Below are 19,724 nucleotides of genomic sequence, written 5' to 3'. Positions count from 1 at the left end.
ATAAAGGCGGGATTGTTGTTTTGGATGAGATTATATTGTTGGTGTTTAGAAGAAAATGTAAGAATGTTTACCTTCAGCATGCCATCCCGCTCCCATTTAAACAGACCACAGTTACTGTAAAGTAAGACAAAGGTGAAGTTACTGTAAAGTAAGACAAAGGTGAAGTTACTGTAAAGTAAGACAAAGGTGAGATCTTCTACTCAAGACACCTTCACAGGACACAAGAGAGCGTCCTACCTGCAGTGTTTGTGCGGCAGCCTGTCCAGGGCGATGGCTCTCTGTCCGCACGGACACTTGAAGAAACGCTTCTTAGCGTCGTGCCAGTAGAGTGGATGGTTGTCCGCCACGCAGCGGTCTGCCGCTTTGAAGTAGGTGTACTTGCACTGTAAGCAAGCAAGACCTTTAGAAGATAGTGTTGCTCTTATGACTAAAATGCCACTTGCAAGACTTCCCTCAAAGTACTTGTGCGGTCAGGACATGGCGAGAGGCGTGGTCAATATGACATCATTAGCATAATTGGCAATGGGGCATTATATTTTCTTTAAAAAGGCTAAAAAAATGCTATACATTGATTTGTGTTACTATTAGGTAGTAATAACATATGTTTCTTTTATTATACAGTTTTGGTCTTTTGTATGTACTTTGCTGAGAATTTGTCCAAGTTTCTAGAGCAGGGTCGTCCAAACTGCAGCCTGCCGGCCAAATAAGACCCACTGACGTCTTCAATTTGGCTAGCTAGACGTCATGAGTTTAAAAAGGAATTTTAGCCAAGGGGAGATTTCATTTACTTTTAATAGTCAGACAGTTTTGATGCTGCTGATATGTCGTCATCTAGTGGACAACCTTCCCTAGTCATGCTACACAAAAAAAACCTAACATTTTTAAAATAAAATAAATTCCAACCAACTGAAAATGTCAACAGACATGGTCACACATAACACAACCTGCCCACTGAACTTTGTGTACATGACAAAAAAATGTTTGTGCGCCATCAAAAATTGCATAATTCCATTAATGCCATAATCATTTTGAATAAGTCATGTCAGCGGTTGCAAAGGTAGCAGACTTCAAGCATATATTTGGTCAATGGGATGTGAACATAAAAGTACATATTTGACCATTTGTTTACATTTTAGGAGATTCTGAGCTTTCCTTGCAGTCTTAGAGATTCTACTGGTGTTTAGCAAGTCTTTACTTCTGTTGCTCGGAACCAGCGAGGGCCGCAGCAAACCTGACGTCAAACTTACTCCACTCGGATTTTCTCTTCTTGAAAGCTGTCGTTTTAATATTTGAACATTGCACATTTTGTAAATCGCTGTATATGTTGTTTATATCACAAGTACATGTCGCCTCGCAGGCATCTTGGTTACGGCGTCACAACATCCGCTTTTTTCAGTGGTCGAATTTTCAGTGCATCACGAGTCAGTAGTTGACAAATAATAGGCTATATATTCATTCATACATTAGATTACATGAATTTGTTTTCACGTTGAAAAAACCTTACTTTTAAGGCATGGCTGCTTTAATTTTGCCATGGCGGGGCGCCACCATCAAACTCATGTCGGTACATAAGGAGGAGGGCCGCACTTTTAAGAGTCCAAAGGCTTAGGGGCCAGACATAAAAATGTGGATGTTTCGTCAATTCGTTATTTGCAAAGTAAAATCAGCGGCTTTCACGCTGCACTGTCAAAAAATTCAAACGTGTAGTTTCCAGCATGTGCAGCTCGACAGATAGTTAACAGAATTCAGTAAAAAAATCTCCAGAAGTTTTGTTGATCGGTGTTCCTTCTTTTGAATAATTATTAGTTCCTCAGTTTTATATCTTGACACATCTTCCTTTATTTAGGTTTGTAGGACTGAGAGTATAACGGCCATAGTATATATTAAATAAATATAGTCTATTGTATATTTAACAGGAATAAAATACAAAGTTTAGTGTTAATACATTCACACAGTATAAACTACATATGCATATGGAGATGACACATTCACACATGTGGCTCAACACAATTAAACCTAAGGTATAGCTTTATCGCCCTCTACCAGGCACATTCAGGGAAACATGTATTACACCAGAAGAATACATGGAGCTACATGTATTAAATAAGATAAATACATGGAGCTACATGTATTAAAGGAGATAAATACATGGAGCTACATGTATTAAAGGAGATAAATACATGGAGCTACATGTATTAAAGGAGATAAATACATGGATCTACATGTATTAAATAAGATAAATACATGGAGCTACATGTATTAAATAAGATAAATACATGGAGCTACATGTATTAAAGGAGATAAATACATGGAGCTACATGTATTAAATAAGATAAATACATGGATCTACATGTATTAAAGGAGATGACTACATGGAGCCAAAAAATAACACGACCAAGAAAACTAAAAGACATCACAAAGTTAGAAATTTCACTACATTCAGTTGTTGTTTTCTAGGCGCAGTTAAAAGTCCCATTTTGGCGATTTATTTGGATTTATTTTAGGGTCGATAGTGCCATCTTCTTCTACTCACGCTGTTGTTGTGACACAAGTGCTTCGCTGTTGCCCCCTGCGGGGTGGCGGGTGTACTGCATACATGAGCAACCCTAGTGTGAATGCTTCTATCAAACCTAAGTGGGGGATGTTCGGCGGTTCTAATAAAATGCTTTGAATAGGACTGACTTGGCCATTCATTGATCAAGAAAAAAGTGTACCTCTTTGCAGCTGACAGCGCGACACTTCATCTCTCTGATGTTCCTCATTTTGTCCTCCATCTGCTCCTTCTTCACCAGAGCATCAAAGTAACGTTCCTGCAGCTGATACTCAGCCTGGGTAGAAGAGACACGCTCACATCAATGTGGAACACAGAGGAGACACGCTCACATCCATGTGGAACACAGAGGAGACACGCTCACATCCATGTGGAACACAGAGGAGACACGCTCACATCCATGTGGAACACAGAGGAGACACGCTCACATCCATGTGGAACACAGAGGAGACACGCTCACATCCATGTGGAACACAGAGGAGACACGCTCACATCCATGTGGAACACAGAGGAGACACGCTCACATCAATGTGGAACACAGAGGAGACACGCTCACATCCATGTGGAACACAGAGGAGACACGCTCACATCCATGTGGAACACAGAGGAGACACGCTCACATCCATGTGGAACACAGAGGAGACACGCTCACATCCATGTGGAACACAGAGGAGACACGCTCACATCCACGTGGAACACAGAGGAGACACGCTCACATCCATGTGGAACACAGAGGAGACACGCTCACATCCACGTGGAACACAGAGGAGACACGCTCACATCCGTGTAGAACACAGAGGAGACACGCTCACATCCATGTGGAACACAGAGGAGACACGCTCACATCCATGTGGAACACAGAGGAGACACGCTCACATCCATGTGGAACACAGAGGAGACACGCTCACATCCATGTGGAACACAGAGGAGACACGCTCACATCCATGTGGAACACAGAGGAGACACGCTCACATCCATGTGGAACACAGAGGAGACACGCTCACATCCATGTGGAACACAGAGGAGACACGCTCACATCAATGTGGAACACAGAGGAGACACGCTCACATCCATGTGGAACACAGAGGAGACACGCTCACATCCATGTGGAACACAGAGGAGACACGCTCACATCCATGTGGAACACAGAGGAGACACGCTCACATCCATGTGGAACACAGAGGAGACACGCTCACATCCATGTGGAACACAGAGGAGACACGCTCACATCCATGTGGAACACAGAGGAGACACGCTCACATCCATGTGGAACACAGAGGAGACACGCTCACATCCATGTGGAACACAGAGGAGACACGCTCACATCCATGTGGAACACAGAGGAGACACGCTCACATCCATGTGGAACACAGAGGAGACACACTCACATCCATGGGGAACACAGAGGAGACACGCTCACATCCATGTGGAACACAGAGGAGACACGCTCACATCCATGTGGAACACAGAGGAGACACGCTCACATCCACGTGGAACACAGAGGAGACACACTCACATCCATGTGGAACACAGAGGAGACACGCTCACATCCACGTGGAACACAGAGGAGACACGCTCACATCCGTGTGGAACACAGAGGAGACACGCTCACATCCGTGTGGAACACAGAGGAGACACGCTCACATCCGTGTGGAACACAGAGGAGACACGCTCACATCCACGTGGAACACAGAGGAGACACGCTCACATCCACGTGGAACACAGAGGAGACACGCTCACATCCACGTGGAACACAGAGGAGACACGCTCACATCCACGTGGAACACAGAGGAGACACGCTCACATCAACGTGGAACACAGAGGAGACACGCTCACATCCATGTGGAACACAGAGGAGACACGCTCACATCCATGTGGAACACAGAGGAGACACGCTCACATCCGTGTGGAACACAGAGGAGACACGCTCACATCCGTGTGGAACACAGAGGAGACACGCTCACATCCGTGTGGAACACAGAGGAGACACGCTCACATCCACGTGGAACACAGAGGAGACACGCTCACATCCGTGTGGAACACAGAGGAGACACGCTCACATCCATGTGGAACACAGAGGAGACACGCTCACATCCATGTGGAACACAGAGGAGACACGCTCACATCCATGTGGAACACAGAGGAGACACGCTCACATCCACGTGGAACACAGAGGAGACACGCTCACATCCACGTGGAACACAGAGGAGACACGCTCACATCCACGTGGAACACAGAGGAGACACGCTCACATCCATGTGGAACACAGAGGAGACACGCTCACATCCGTGTAGAACACAGAGGAGACACGCTCACATCCATGTGGAACACAGAGGAGACACGCTCACATCCATGTGGAACACAGAGGAGACACGCTCACATCCACGTGGAACACAGAGGAGACACGCTCACATCCACGTGGAACACAGAGGAGACACGCTCACATCCATGTGGAACACAGAGGAGACACGCTCACATCCATGTGGAACACAGAGGAGACACGCTCACATCCGTGTGGAACACAGAGGAGACACGCTCACATCCATGTGGAACACAGAGGAGACACGCTCACATCCATGTGGAACACAGAGGAGACACGCTCACATCCGTGTGGAACACAGAGGAGACACGCTCACATCCATGTGGAACACAGAGGAGACACGCTCACATCCATGTGGAACACAGAGGAGACACGCTCACATCAATGTGGAACACAGAGGAGACACGCTCACATCCATGTGGAACACAGAGGAGACACGCTCACATCCATGTGGAACACAGAGGAGACACGCTCACATCCGTGTGGAACACAGAGGAGACACGCTCACATCCATGTGGAACACAGAGGAGACACGCTCACATCCATGTGGAACACAGAGGAGACACGCTCACATCCATGTGGAACACAGAGGAGACACGCTCACATCAATGTGGAACACAGAGGAGACACGCTCACATCAATGTGGAACACAGAGGAGACACGCTCACATCCATGTGGAACACAGAGGAGACACGCTCACATCCATGTGGAACACAGAGGATACACGCTCACATCCATGTGGAACACAGAGGAGACACGCTCACATCAATGTGGAACACAGAGGAGACACGCTCACATCAATGTGGAACACAGAGGAGACACGCTCACATCCATGTGGAACACAGAGGAGACACGCTCACATCCATGTGGAACACAGAGGAGACACGCTCACATCCATGTGGAACACAGAGGAGACACGCTCACATCAATGTGGAACACAGAGGAGACACGCTCACATCCGTGTGGAACACAGAGGAGACACACTCACATCCATGTGGAACACAGAGGAGACACGCTCACATCCATGTGGAACACAGAGGAGACACGCTCACATCCATGTGGAACACAGAGGAGACACGCTCACATCCATGTGGAACACAGAGGAGACACGCTCACATCCATGTGGAACACAGAGGAGACACGCTCACATCCATGTGGAACACAGAGGAGACACGCTCACATCCATGTGGAACACAGAGGAGACACGCTCACATCCGTGTGGAACACAGAGGAGACACGCTCACATCCATGTGGAACACAGAGGAGACACGCTCACATCCATGTGGAACACAGAGGAGACACGCTCACATCCATGTGGAACACAGAGGAGACACGCTCACATCCATGTGGAACACAGAGGAGACACGCTCACATCCATGTGGAACACAGAGGAGACACACTCACATCCACGTGGAACACAGAGGAGACACGCTCACATCCATGTGGAACACAGAGGAGACACGCTCACATCAATGTGGAACACAGAGGAGACACGCTCACATCCATGTGGAACACAGAGGAGACACGCTCACATCCATGTGGAACACAGAGGAGACACGCTCACATCAATGTGGAACACAGAGGAGACACGCTCACATCCATGTGGAACACAGAGGAGACACGCTCACATCCATGTGGAACACAGAGGAGACACGCTCACATCCATGTGGAACACAGAGGAGACACGCTCACATCCACGTGGAACACAGAGGAGACACGCTCACATCCACGTGGAACACAGAGGAGACACGCTCACATCCGTGTGGAACACAGAGGAGACACGCTCACATCCATGTGGAACACAGGGGAGACACGCTCACATCCATGTGGAACACAGAGGAGACACGCTCACATCCATGTGGAACACAGAGGAGACACGCTCACATCCATGTGGAACACAGAGGAGACACGCTCACATCCATGTGGAACACAGAGGAGACACGCTCACATCCATGTGGAACACAGAGGAGACACGCTCACATCAACGTGGAACACAGAGGAGACACGCTCACATCCACGTGGAACACAGAGGAGACACGCTCACATCCATGTGGAACACAGAGGAGACACGCTCACATCCATGTGGAACACAGAGGAGACACGCTCACATCCATGTGGAACACAGAGGAGACACGCTCACATCCATGTGGAACACAGAGGAGACACGCTCACATCCATGTGGAACACAGAGGAGACACGCTCACATCCATGTGGAACACAGAGGAGACACGCTCACATCCGTGTGGAACACAGAGGAGACACGCTCACATCCACGTGGAACACAGAGGAGACACGCTCACATCCATGTGGAACACAGAGGAGACACGCTCACATCAATGTGGAACACAGAGGAGACACGCTCACATCCATGTGGAACACAGAGGAGACACGCTCACATCCATGTGGAACACAGAGGAGACACGCTCACATCCATGTGGAACACAGAGGAGACACGCTCACATCCACGTGGAACACAGAGGAGACACGCTCACATCCATGTGGAACACAGAGGAGACACGCTCACATCCACGTGGAACACAGAGGAGACACGCTCACATCCATGTGGAACACAGAGGAGACACGCTCACATCCATGTGGAACACAGAGGAGACACGCTCACATCAATGTGGAACACAGAGGAGACACGCTCACATCCATGTGGAACACAGAGGAGACACGCTCACATCCATGTGGAACACAGAGGAGACACGCTCACATCCGTGTGGAACACAGAGGAGACACGCTCACATCCGTGTGGAACACAGAGGAGACACGCTCACATCCGTGTGGAACACAGAGGAGACACGCTCACATCCACGTGGAACACAGAGGAGACACGCTCACATCCACGTGGAACACAGAGGAGACACGCTCACATCAATGTGGAACACAGAGGAGACACGCTCACATCCATGTGGAACACAGAGGAGACACGCTCACATCCATGTGGAACACAGAGGAGACACGCTCACATCCGTGTGGAACACAGAGGAGACACGCTCACATCCGTGTGGAACACAGAGGAGACACGCTCACATCCGTGTGGAACACAGAGGAGACACGCTCACATCCACGTGGAACACAGAGGAGACACGCTCACATCCATGTGGAACACAGAGGAGACACGCTCACATCCGTGTGGAACACAGAGGAGACACGCTCACATCCGTGTGGAACACAGAGGAGACACGCTCACATCCACGTGGAACACAGAGGAGACACGCTCACATCCATGTGGAACACAGAGGAGACACGCTCACATCAATGTGGAACACAGAGGAGACACGCTCACATCCATGTGGAACACAGAGGAGACACGCTCACATCCATGTGGAACACAGAGGAGACACGCTCACATCCGTGTGGAACACAGAGGAGACACGCTCACATCCACGTGGAACACAGAGGAGACACGCTCACATCCATGTGGAACACAGAGGAGACACGCTCACATCAATGTGGAACACAGAGGAGACACGCTCACATCCATGTGGAACACAGAGGAGACACGCTCACATCCATGTGGAACACAGAGGAGACACGCTCACATCCATGTGGAACACAGAGGAGACACGCTCACATCCACGTGGAACACAGAGGAGACACGCTCACATCCATGTGGAACACAGAGGAGACACGCTCACATCCACGTGGAACACAGAGGAGACACGCTCACATCCATGTGGAACACAGAGGAGACACGCTCACATCCATGTGGAACACAGAGGAGACACGCTCACATCAATGTGGAACACAGAGGAGACACGCTCACATCCATGTGGAACACAGAGGAGACACGCTCACATCCATGTGGAACACAGAGGAGACACGCTCACATCCGTGTGGAACACAGAGGAGACACGCTCACATCCGTGTGGAACACAGAGGAGACACGCTCACATCCGTGTGGAACACAGAGGAGACACGCTCACATCCATGTGGAACACAGAGGAGACACGCTCACATCCACGTGGAACACAGAGGAGACACGCTCACATCCACGTGGAACACAGAGGAGACACGCTCACATCAATGTGGAACACAGAGGAGACACGCTCACATCCATGTGGAACACAGAGGAGACACGCTCACATCCATGTGGAACACAGAGGAGACACGCTCACATCCGTGTGGAACACAGAGGAGACACGCTCACATCCGTGTGGAACACAGAGGAGACACGCTCACATCCGTGTGGAACACAGAGGAGACACGCTCACATCCACGTGGAACACAGAGGAGACACGCTCACATCCACGTGGAACACAGAGGAGAAACGCTCACATCAATGTGGAACACAGAGGAGACACGCTCACATCCATGTGGAACACAGAGGAGACACGCTCACATCCATGTGGAACACAGAGGAGACACGCTCACATCCACGTGGAACACAGAGGAGACACGCTCACATCCACGTGGAACACAGAGGAGACACGCTCACATCCATGTGGAACACAGAGGAGACACGCTCACATCCGTGTGGAACACAGAGGAGACACGCTCACATCCGTGTGGAACACAGAGGAGACACGCTCACATCAATGTGGAACACAGAGGAGACACGCTCACATCCATGTGGAACACAGAGGAGACACGCTCACATCCATGTGGAACACAGAGGATACACGCTCACATCCATGTGGAACACAGAGGAGACACGCTCACATCCATGTGGAACACAGAGGAGACACGCTCACATCCATGTGGAACACAGAGGAGACACGCTCACATCCACGTGGAACACAGAGGAGACACGCTCACATCCACGTGGAACACAGAGGAGACACGCTCACATCCATGTGGAACACAGAGGAGACACGCTCACATCCATGTGGAACACAGAGGAGACACGCTCACATCCATGTGGAACACAGAGGAGACACGCTCACATCAATGTGGAACACAGAGGAGACACGCTCACATCCATGTGGAACACAGAGGAGACACACATCCATGTGGAACACAGAGGAGACACGCTCACATCCATGTGGAACACAGAGGAGACACGCTCACATCCATGTGGAACACAGAGGAGACACGCTCACATCCATGTGGAACACAGAGGAGACACGCTCACATCCATGTGGAACACAGAGGAGACACGCTCACATCCATGTGGAACACAGAGGAGACACGCTCACATCCATGTGGAACACAGAGGAGACACGCTCACATCAATGTGGAACACAGAGGAGACACGCTCACATCCATGTGGAACACAGAGGAGACACGCTCACATCCATGTGGAACACAGAGGAGACACGCTCACATCCATGTGGAACACAGAGGAGACACGCTCACATCCATGTGGAACACAGAGGAGACACGCTCACATCCGTGTGGAACACAGAGGAGACACGCTCACATCAATGTGGAACACAGAGGAGACATGCTCACATCCATGTGGAACACAGAGGAGACACGCTCACATCCGTGTGGAACACAGAAGAGACACGCTCACATCCATGTGGAACACAGAGGAGACACGCTCACATCCGTGTGGAACACAGAGGAGACACGCTCACATCAATGTGGAACACAGAGGAGACATGCTCACATCCATGTGGAACACAGAGGAGACACGCTCACATCCGTGTGGAACACAGAGGAGACACGCTCACATCCATGTGGAACACAGAGGAGACACGCTCACATCCACGTGGAACACAGAGGAGACACGCTCACATCAATGTGGAACACAGAGGATACACGCTCACATCCACGTGGAACACAGAGGAGACACGCTCACATCAATGTGGAACACAGAGGAGACATGCTCACATCCATGTGGAACACAGAGGAGACACGCTCACATCCATGTGGAACACAGAGGAGACACGCTCACATCCATGTGGAACACAGAGGAGACACGCTCACATCCGTGTGGAACACAGAGGAGACACGCTCACATCAATGTGGAACACAGAGGAGACATGCTCACATCCATGTGGAACACAGAGGAGACACGCTCACATCCGTGTGGAACACAGAGGAGACACGCTCACATCCATGTGGAACACAGAGGAGACACGCTCACATCCATGTGGAACACAGAGGAGACACGCTCACATCAATGTGGAACACAGAGGATACACGCTCACATCCACGTGGAACACAGAGGAGACACGCTCACATCAATGTGGAACACAGAGGAGACATGCTCACATCCATGTGGAACACAGAGGAGACACGCTCACATCCATGTGGAACACAGAGGAGACACGCTCACATCCACGTGGAACACAGAGGAGACACGCTCACATCCATGTGGAACACAGAGGAGACACGCTCACATCCATGTGGAACACAGAGGAGACACGCTCACATCCATGTGGAACACAGAGGAGACACGCTCACATCCATGTGGAACACAGAGGAGACACGCTCACATCCATGTGGAACACAGAGGAGACACGCTCACATCAATGTGGAACACAGAGGATACACGCTCACATCCATGTGGAACACAGAGGAGACACGCTCACATCAATGTGGAACACAGAGGAGACACGCTCACATCCATGTGGAACACAGAGGAGACACGCTCACATCAATGTGGAACACAGAGGAGACACGCTCACATCCATGTGGAACACAGAGGAGACACGCTCACATCCATGTGGAACACAGAGGAGACACGCTCACATCCATGTGGAACACAGAGGAGACACGCTCACATCCATGTGGAACACAGAGGAGACACGCTCACATCCACGTGGAACACAGAGGAGACACGCTCACATCAATGTGGAACACAGAGGAGACACGCTCACATCCATGTGGAACACAGAGGAGACACGCTCACATCCATGTGGAACACAGAGGAGACACGCTCACATCCACGTGGAACACAGAGGAGACACGCTCACATCAATGTGGAACACAGAGGAGACATGCTCACATCCATGTGGAACACAGAGGAGACACGCTCACATCCATGTGGAACACAGAGGAGACACGCTCACATCCATGTGGAACACAGAGGAGACACGCTCACATCCATGTGGAACACAGAGGAGACACGCTCACATCCATGTGGAACACAGAGGAGACACGCTCACATCCATGTGGAACACAGAGGAGACACGCTCACATCCATGTGGAACACAGAGGAGACACGCTCACATCCATGTGGAACACAGAGGAGACACGCTCACATCCATGTGGAACACAGAGGAGACACGCTCACATCCATGTGGAACACAGAGGAGACACGCTCACATCCATGTGGAACACAGAGGAGACACGCTCACATCCATGTGGAACACAGAGGAGACACGCTCACATCCATGTGGAACACAGAGGAGACACGCTCACATCCATGTGGAACACAGAGGAGACACGCTCACATCCATGTGGAACACAGAGGAGACACGCTCACATCCATGTGGAACACAGAGGAGACACGCTCACATCCATGTGGAACACAGAGGAGACACGCTCACATCCGTGTGGAACACAGAGGAGACACGCTCACATCAATGTGGAACACAGAGGAGACATGCTCACATCCATGTGGAACACAGAGGAGACACGCTCACATCCGTGTGGAACACAGAAGAGACACGCTCACATCCATGTGGAACACAGAGGAGACACGCTCACATCCGTGTGGAACACAGAGGAGACACGCTCACATCAATGTGGAACACAGAGGAGACATGCTCACATCCATGTGGAACACAGAGGAGACACGCTCACATCCGTGTGGAACACAGAAGAGACACGCTCACATCCATGTGGAACACAGAGGAGACACGCTCACATCAATGTGGAACACAGAGGATACACGCTCACATCCACGTGGAACACAGAGGAGACACGCTCACATCAATGTGGAACACAGAGGAGACATGCTCACATCCATGTGGAACACAGAGGAGACACGCTCACATCCATGTGGAACACAGAGGAGACACGCTCACATCCACGTGGAACACAGAGGAGACACGCTCACATCCATGTGGAACACAGAGGAGACACGCTCACATCCATGTGGAACACAGAGGATACACGCTCACATCCATGTGGAACACAGAGGAGACACGCTCACATCAATGTGGAACACAGAGGAGACACGCTCACATCCATGTGGAACACAGAGGAGACACGCTCACATCAATGTGGAACACAGAGGATACACGCTCACATCCATGTGGAACACAGAGGAGACACGCTCACATCAATGTGGAACACAGAGGAGACACGCTCACATCCATGTGGAACACAGAGGAGACACGCTCACATCCATGTGGAACACAGAGGAGACATGCTCACATCCATGTGGAACACAGAGGAGACACGCTCACATCCGTGTGGAACACAGAAGAGACACGCTCACATCCATGTGGAACACAGAGGAGACACGCTCACATCCGTGTGGAACACAGAGGAGACACGCTCACATCAATGTGGAACACAGAGGAGACATGCTCACATCCATGTGGAACACAGAGGAGACACGCTCACATCCGTGTGGAACACAGAAGAGACACGCTCACATCCATGTGGAACACAGAGGAGACACGCTCACATCAATGTGGAACACAGAGGATACACGCTCACATCCACGTGGAACACAGAGGAGACACGCTCACATCAATGTGGAACACAGAGGAGACATGCTCACATCCATGTGGAACACAGAGGAGACACGCTCACATCCATGTGGAACACAGAGGAGACACGCTCACATCCACGTGGAACACAGAGGAGACACGCTCACATCCATGTGGAACACAGAGGAGACACGCTCACATCCATGTGGAACACAGAGGAGACACGCTCACATCCATGTGGAACACAGAGGAGACACGCTCACATCAATGTGGAACACAGAGGATACACGCTCACATCCATGTGGAACACAGAGGAGACACGCTCACATCAATGTGGAACACAGAGGATACACGCTCACATCCATGTGGAACACAGAGGAGACACGCTCACATCAATGTGGAACACAGAGGAGACACGCTCACATCAATGTGGAACACAGAGGAGACACGCTCACATCCATGTGGAACACAGAGGAGACACGCTCACATCCATGTGGAACACAGAGGAGACACGCTCACATCCATGTGGAACACAGAGGAGACACGCTCACATCCATGTGGAACACAGAGGAGACACGCTCACATCCATGTGGAACACAGAGGAGACACGCTCACATCCATGTGGAACACAGAGGAGACACGCTCACATCCATGTGGAACACAGAGGAGACACGCTCACATCCATGTGGAACACAGAGGAGACACGCTCACATCCATGTGGAACACAGAGGAGACACGCTCACATCAATGTGGAACACAGAGGAGACACGCTCACATCCATGTGGAACACAGAGGAGACACGCTCACATCCATGTGGAACACAGAGGAGACACGCTCACATCCACGTGGAACACAGAGGAGACACGCTCACATCAATGTGGAACACAGAGGAGACATGCTCACATCCATGTGGAACACAGAGGAGACACGCTCACATCCATGTGGAACACAGAGGAGACACGCTCACATCCATGTGGAACACAGAGGAGACACGCTCACATCCATGTGGAACACAGAGGAGACACGCTCACATCCATGTGGAACACAGAGGAGACACGCTCACATCCATGTGGAACACAGAGGAGACACGCTCACATCCATGTGGAACACAGAGGAGACACGCTCACATCCATGTGGAACACAGAGGAGACACGCTCACATCGGTGTGGAACATGGAACACAGTCTAAGGGTGTACACAGTTTGACATTTGCGTGCCTACCGCTTCCAGGACGGCTCCATGGCGAGACTTGGCATTGAGGATCTTTTGAAACTCCTCTGAGTGAATGTAGCTCAGCTGTTCTCGCTTCTTCTTCAGTTCTGGCTCATCGCCTCCTGAGGACTCAGCTACAGAGACGAAGCAAAGCAGAAATAAAAAACAACATTATGGCCGCAGACATTTGCCATGTTGACGTTTATCTGTTATTGGCCTTTGTTTGTTTTTTAACTACATCAGCGGATGTGATATAAACATATCTGATAACAGTATTTTTTTAAAAACGAGTGACGCAGATACTAATAAACAAGGCTCTTTTTCCGGGAACTCCAGTTTTTGTCCTTCTTTCCTGGCGTCTTCCCGGTCCCGTTGAGTGTGTTTTGGCTACTGCAGCAATGGCGTCGCCTCCACAAGCCTCCATCCAAAGACTCGGAGTGCGGGCTCCCTCGAGCAGCTTTAGAGCAGCTGCAGTACATCCAGAATGCTGCTGCTCCAGTCCTGACTCCAACCAGGAAATAAGACCATATTAGTCCAGTGCACTAGACTAGACTTTATAACCAGTCTTTCCATGGTCTTGTGCCAAAGTACACATGAACTATCCGAGCTCCGAGAACCTCAGGGAGTGGTCTCCTGCTGGTTCCCAGAGTTTGCACCAAACATGGAGAAACTCTAGTTTCAGTTTTAAGCTCCCAAAATCTGGACTAGTTTTCCTGAAGATGTAAGACGGCCCCAGCCATGCTCCCATCCAGCCTTAGAACACTTGAGTTCTTCATATGGCAACTGAAAGTATTTGATCTACAGATTTGAGTGAATTACCATTGTTTTTATGATCGCCTTATAGTCGGATTTTAATTTGAATGATTTTTCCTTCTTTGAATGTTCTGTAACTCCCCTAGAACTGTCCTGTGTGGACACATTGCACTCTATAAATAATAAATAAATAAATAACCCTGTGTGGACACATTGCACTCTATAAATAATAAATAAATAAATAACCCTGTGTGGACACATTGCACTCTATAAATAATAAATAAATAAATAACCCTGTGTGGACACATTGCACTCTATAAATAATAAATAAATAAATAACCCTGTGTGGACACATTGCACTCTATAAATAATAAATAAATAAATAACCCTGTGTGGACACATTGCACTCTATAAATAATAAATAAATAAATAACCCTGTGTGGACACATTGCACTCTATAAATAATAAATAAATAAATAACCCTGTGTGGACACATTGCACTCTATAAATAATAAATAAATAAATAACCCTGTGTGGACACATTGCACTCTATAAATAATAAATAAATAAATAACCCTGTGTGGACACATTGCACTCTATAAATAATAAATAAATAAATAACCCTGTGTGGACACATTGCACTCTATAAATAATAAATAAATAAATAACCCTGTGTGGACACATTGCACTCTATAAATAATAAATAAATAAATAACCCTGTGTGGACACATTGCACTCTATAAATAATAAATAAATAAATAACCCTGTGTGGACACATTGCACTCTATAAATAATAAATAAATAAATAAATCTGTGTGGACACATAGCACTCTATAAATAAACTCTCCTTGCCTTGCATCATCAAAGGAGCGCGCAGAGTTTCATGTTTTGTGATTCAACGCCACAGAGATGGATGGACATGGAGATGACAGATTATAATAGATCCAAAAATGGAATTGTTTTGTAAATATTTGACGAATAGGAGAATCATATATAAGTGAAGAGCAGGCAGCAGCTCACACATTCTCATACTTCCTGTGACATCCAGAATTAAGTAGATGAGTTATTGTGATGTAAAGCAATGTCATAATTTGACCAATTTTCCTAGATGTTCAGAAATAAAATGTTGATGTTCCTCTTAGAAACACGTATTAAAGGTGTTTGATGTTTTTTGCTGCTAAATTAAATACAACATAAAACAAGATGTCAATACTGTTACTACTATTGTTAAAAAAAGAACTTCAAATGTGTTTACTGACATATATTATTCATATTTAAATAATTTGACTGCAAAAGCATGTGGGTTATTGGCCTCCTTGACTACTAATAATGGGTATCGGTATTGATCCAGTGTGTGTGTACCATTAGGTGAGGTGAGACTTTGCTCCACGCGAGTCTTAATCTCATTGCTGTTTGTCCTCTTCCTCTTCACACCATTGGGGTCCTCCTTCTCGAGCGCCATCCCCTTTGCTCTCAGCTTCCTTAGAGCCGCCATCTTGGTGGCGGAGAGGCTGTTGGCCGCTGCAGCAGGCGGCCCGCTGTCAAAGAAGAGGACGTCCTCCCCCTTACAGAGACCCCGTCCCAATGTGGGGGTTGCAGGGCTCTGGCTGGTCTTGGGGAGCACAGGGGCTGCTTTGGGGGATGTCAGTAAAGAGTCACGGGGTTGTGGCGACACGCTGGCCTGGAGAACCTCCACCCGACGACGACGGTTCTCCATGAGCTCCCTCTGCTTCTGTTTCTGCTGCTTCAGGAGGTCTGACGCTGATATGGACTGGATGGGAGAACCACGGGGGTCCTTGGAGAGGGCTGCTGGACCACATCAGAACATCAGCCCACAGGTTTGAGGTAGAGGCGGACATTGGTGACATGTACCTGGTGCCAGGTGCTTCTTCAGCTGCAGAGCTCCCGGTGTTGGAGCAGACATCAAACTCTTGAATTCACTGGAACAACCTGAAACCTCCCCAGATTGCAGCGCTGCGGGACACAAAGCAAAATGTCCATAAAATACATGAAATATACTGTATGTACACATAAACAAAGTGGCTGCAGGACACAAAGCAAAATGTCCATAAAATACATGAAATATACTGTATGTACACATAAACAAAGTGGCTGCGGGACACAAAGCAAAATGTCCATAAAAATACAAACCCCATTTCCATATGAGTTGGGAAATTGTGTTAGATGTAAATATAAATGGATTGTACTTGTATAGCGCTTTTCTACCTTCAAGGTACTCAAATATAAACAGAATACAATGATTTGCAAATCCTTTTCAAGCCATATTCAGTTGAATATGCTACAAAGACAACATATTTGATGTTCAAACTCATAAACTTTTGTTTTTTTGCAAATAATCCTTAACTTTAGAATTTGATGCCAGCAACACGTGACAAAGAAGTTGGGAAAGGTGGCAATAAATACTGATAAAGTTGAGGAATGCTCATCAAACACTTATTTGGAACATCCCACAGGTGTGCAGGCTAATTGGGAACAGGTGGGTGCCATGATTGGCTATAAAAGCAGCTTCCATGAAAGGCTAAGTCATTCACAAACAAGGATGGGGTGAGGGTCACCACTTTGTAAGCAAACAGTTTTAGAACAACATTTCTCAACGAGCTATTGCAAGGAATTTAGGGATTTTACCATCTACGGTCCGTAAAATCATCAAAAGGTTCAGAGAATCTGGAGAAATCACTGCACGTAAGCGATGATATTATGGACCTTTGATCCCTCAGGCGGTACTGCATCAAAAACCGACGTCAGTGTGTAAAGGATATCACCACATGGGCTCAGGAACACTTCAGAAAACCACTGTCAGTAACTACAGTTGGTGGCTACTTCTGTAAGTGCAAGTTAAAACTCTGCTATGCAAAGTGAAAGCCATTTATCAACAACACTCAGAAACGCCGCCGGCTTCTCTGGGCCCGAGCTCATCTAAGATGGACTGATGCAAAGTGGAAAAGTGTTCTGTGGTCTGACGAGTCCACATTTCAAATTATATTTGGAAACTGTGGACGTGGTGTCCTCCAGAACAAAGAGGAAAATAACCATCGGGATGGTTGTAGGCACAACGTGTAAAAGCCAGCATGTGTGATGGTATGGGGGTGTATTAGTGCCCAAGGCATGGGTAACTTACACATCTGTGAAGGCACCATTAATGCTGAATGGTCCATACAGGTTTTGGAACAACATATGTTGTCCTCCAAGCAACGTTATCATGGATGCCCCTGCTTATTTCAGCAAGACAAAGCCAAGCCAAGTGTTACAACAGCGTGGCTTCCTAGTAAAAGAATGCGGGTACTTTCCTGGCCCGCCTGCAGTCCAGACCTGTCTCCCATGGAAAATGTGTGGTGCATTATGAAGCGTAAAATAGGACAGCGGAGACCCCGGACTGTTGAAGGACTGAAGCTCTACATAAAACAAGAATGGGAAAGAATTCCACTTTCAAAGCTTCAACAATTAGTTTCCTCAGTTCCCAAACGTTTATTGAGTGTTGTTAAAAGAAAAGGTGATGTAACACAGTGGTGAACATGCCCTTTCCCAACTACTTTGGCACGTGTTGCAGCCATGAAATTTTAAATTAATTATTATTTGCAAAAAAAAATAAAGTTGATGAGTTTGAACATGAAATATGTTGTCTTTGTAGCATATTCAACTGAATATGGCTTGAAAAGGATTTGCAAATCATTGTATTCTGTTTATATTTACATCTAACACTATTTCACAACTCATATGGAAACGGGGTTTGTACAACGCTGATTTTTTTACCCATAATCGCTTTCCACCAGTGTTTTGTTTTGTTTATATTTGCCGGGTGAAATGATTATTTATTAATTATTAGTCGAATTTAAAGTTATGAAGTTTTTATGAACAATTTCTTACATTTTGATTCGTCGAAAGTTTGATCAATTACAAATACTGCATCTGCGGTGTTAGGACTCCCACGTGTTATTGATTTGGTGATGGCGAGCAAGAAAGCCAAGAAGTAAAGCTTCAATGACAAGTGGCTTCAGGAACCACTTTTCAGCAAATGGCTGACTTATGAAGACAGAAGATGTTTTGCACGCCATGTAAACAGGCGGAGAAAAAGAACACCTTTATGAGCAGGTGCACTGACTTTCAAAGACCCAGCCTCACCAGGCACCAAGAAACACCCTCCCACTTGGCGCCCCACTGTTCCACTCTTTGGTCAAGTCAGTGGATGGTAGTTGGATTGTCCAACAAGGTGAGTGGAGTGTGTGGATGGTAGTTGGATTGTCCAACAAGGTGAGTGGAGTGTGTGGATGGTAGTTTGATTGTCCAACAAGGTGAGTGGAGTGTGTGGA

General features: G+C 47.9%; 1 protein-coding gene across 5 annotated transcripts in view; it reads right to left on the bottom strand.

Annotated features, from left to right (window-relative positions):
- mcm10 (minichromosome maintenance 10 replication initiation factor) overlaps positions 1–19,724 on the bottom strand; it is a 42,631-nt gene that overhangs the window by 1,837 nt on the left and 21,070 nt on the right. For 4 of the 5 annotated variants that reach the window (XM_061914593.1, XM_061914595.1, XM_061914592.1 and 1 more), the window contains 6 exons: positions 17,269–17,370; positions 16,759–17,205; positions 14,653–14,777; positions 2,715–2,828; positions 238–383; positions 72–114 (listed from right to left, as the gene is read on the bottom strand). In XM_061914593.1, coding sequence (XP_061770577.1) covers positions 72–114; positions 238–383; positions 2,715–2,828; positions 14,653–14,777; positions 16,759–17,205; positions 17,269–17,370 — 977 coding nt within the window. The remainder of the gene's footprint in view (positions 1–71; positions 115–237; positions 384–2,714; positions 2,829–14,652; positions 14,778–16,758; positions 17,206–17,268; positions 17,371–19,724) is intronic. The other variant, XM_061914594.1, reaches the window with a different exon arrangement.

Source organism: Nerophis ophidion, linkage group LG10 (assembly GCF_033978795.1).
Source record: "Nerophis ophidion isolate RoL-2023_Sa linkage group LG10, RoL_Noph_v1.0, whole genome shotgun sequence".
Lineage (NCBI taxonomy): Eukaryota > Metazoa > Chordata > Actinopteri > Syngnathiformes > Syngnathidae > Nerophis > Nerophis ophidion.
Note: the sequence above shows the minus strand (reverse complement) of the source record. Positions and strands in the feature narration are given on the sequence as shown.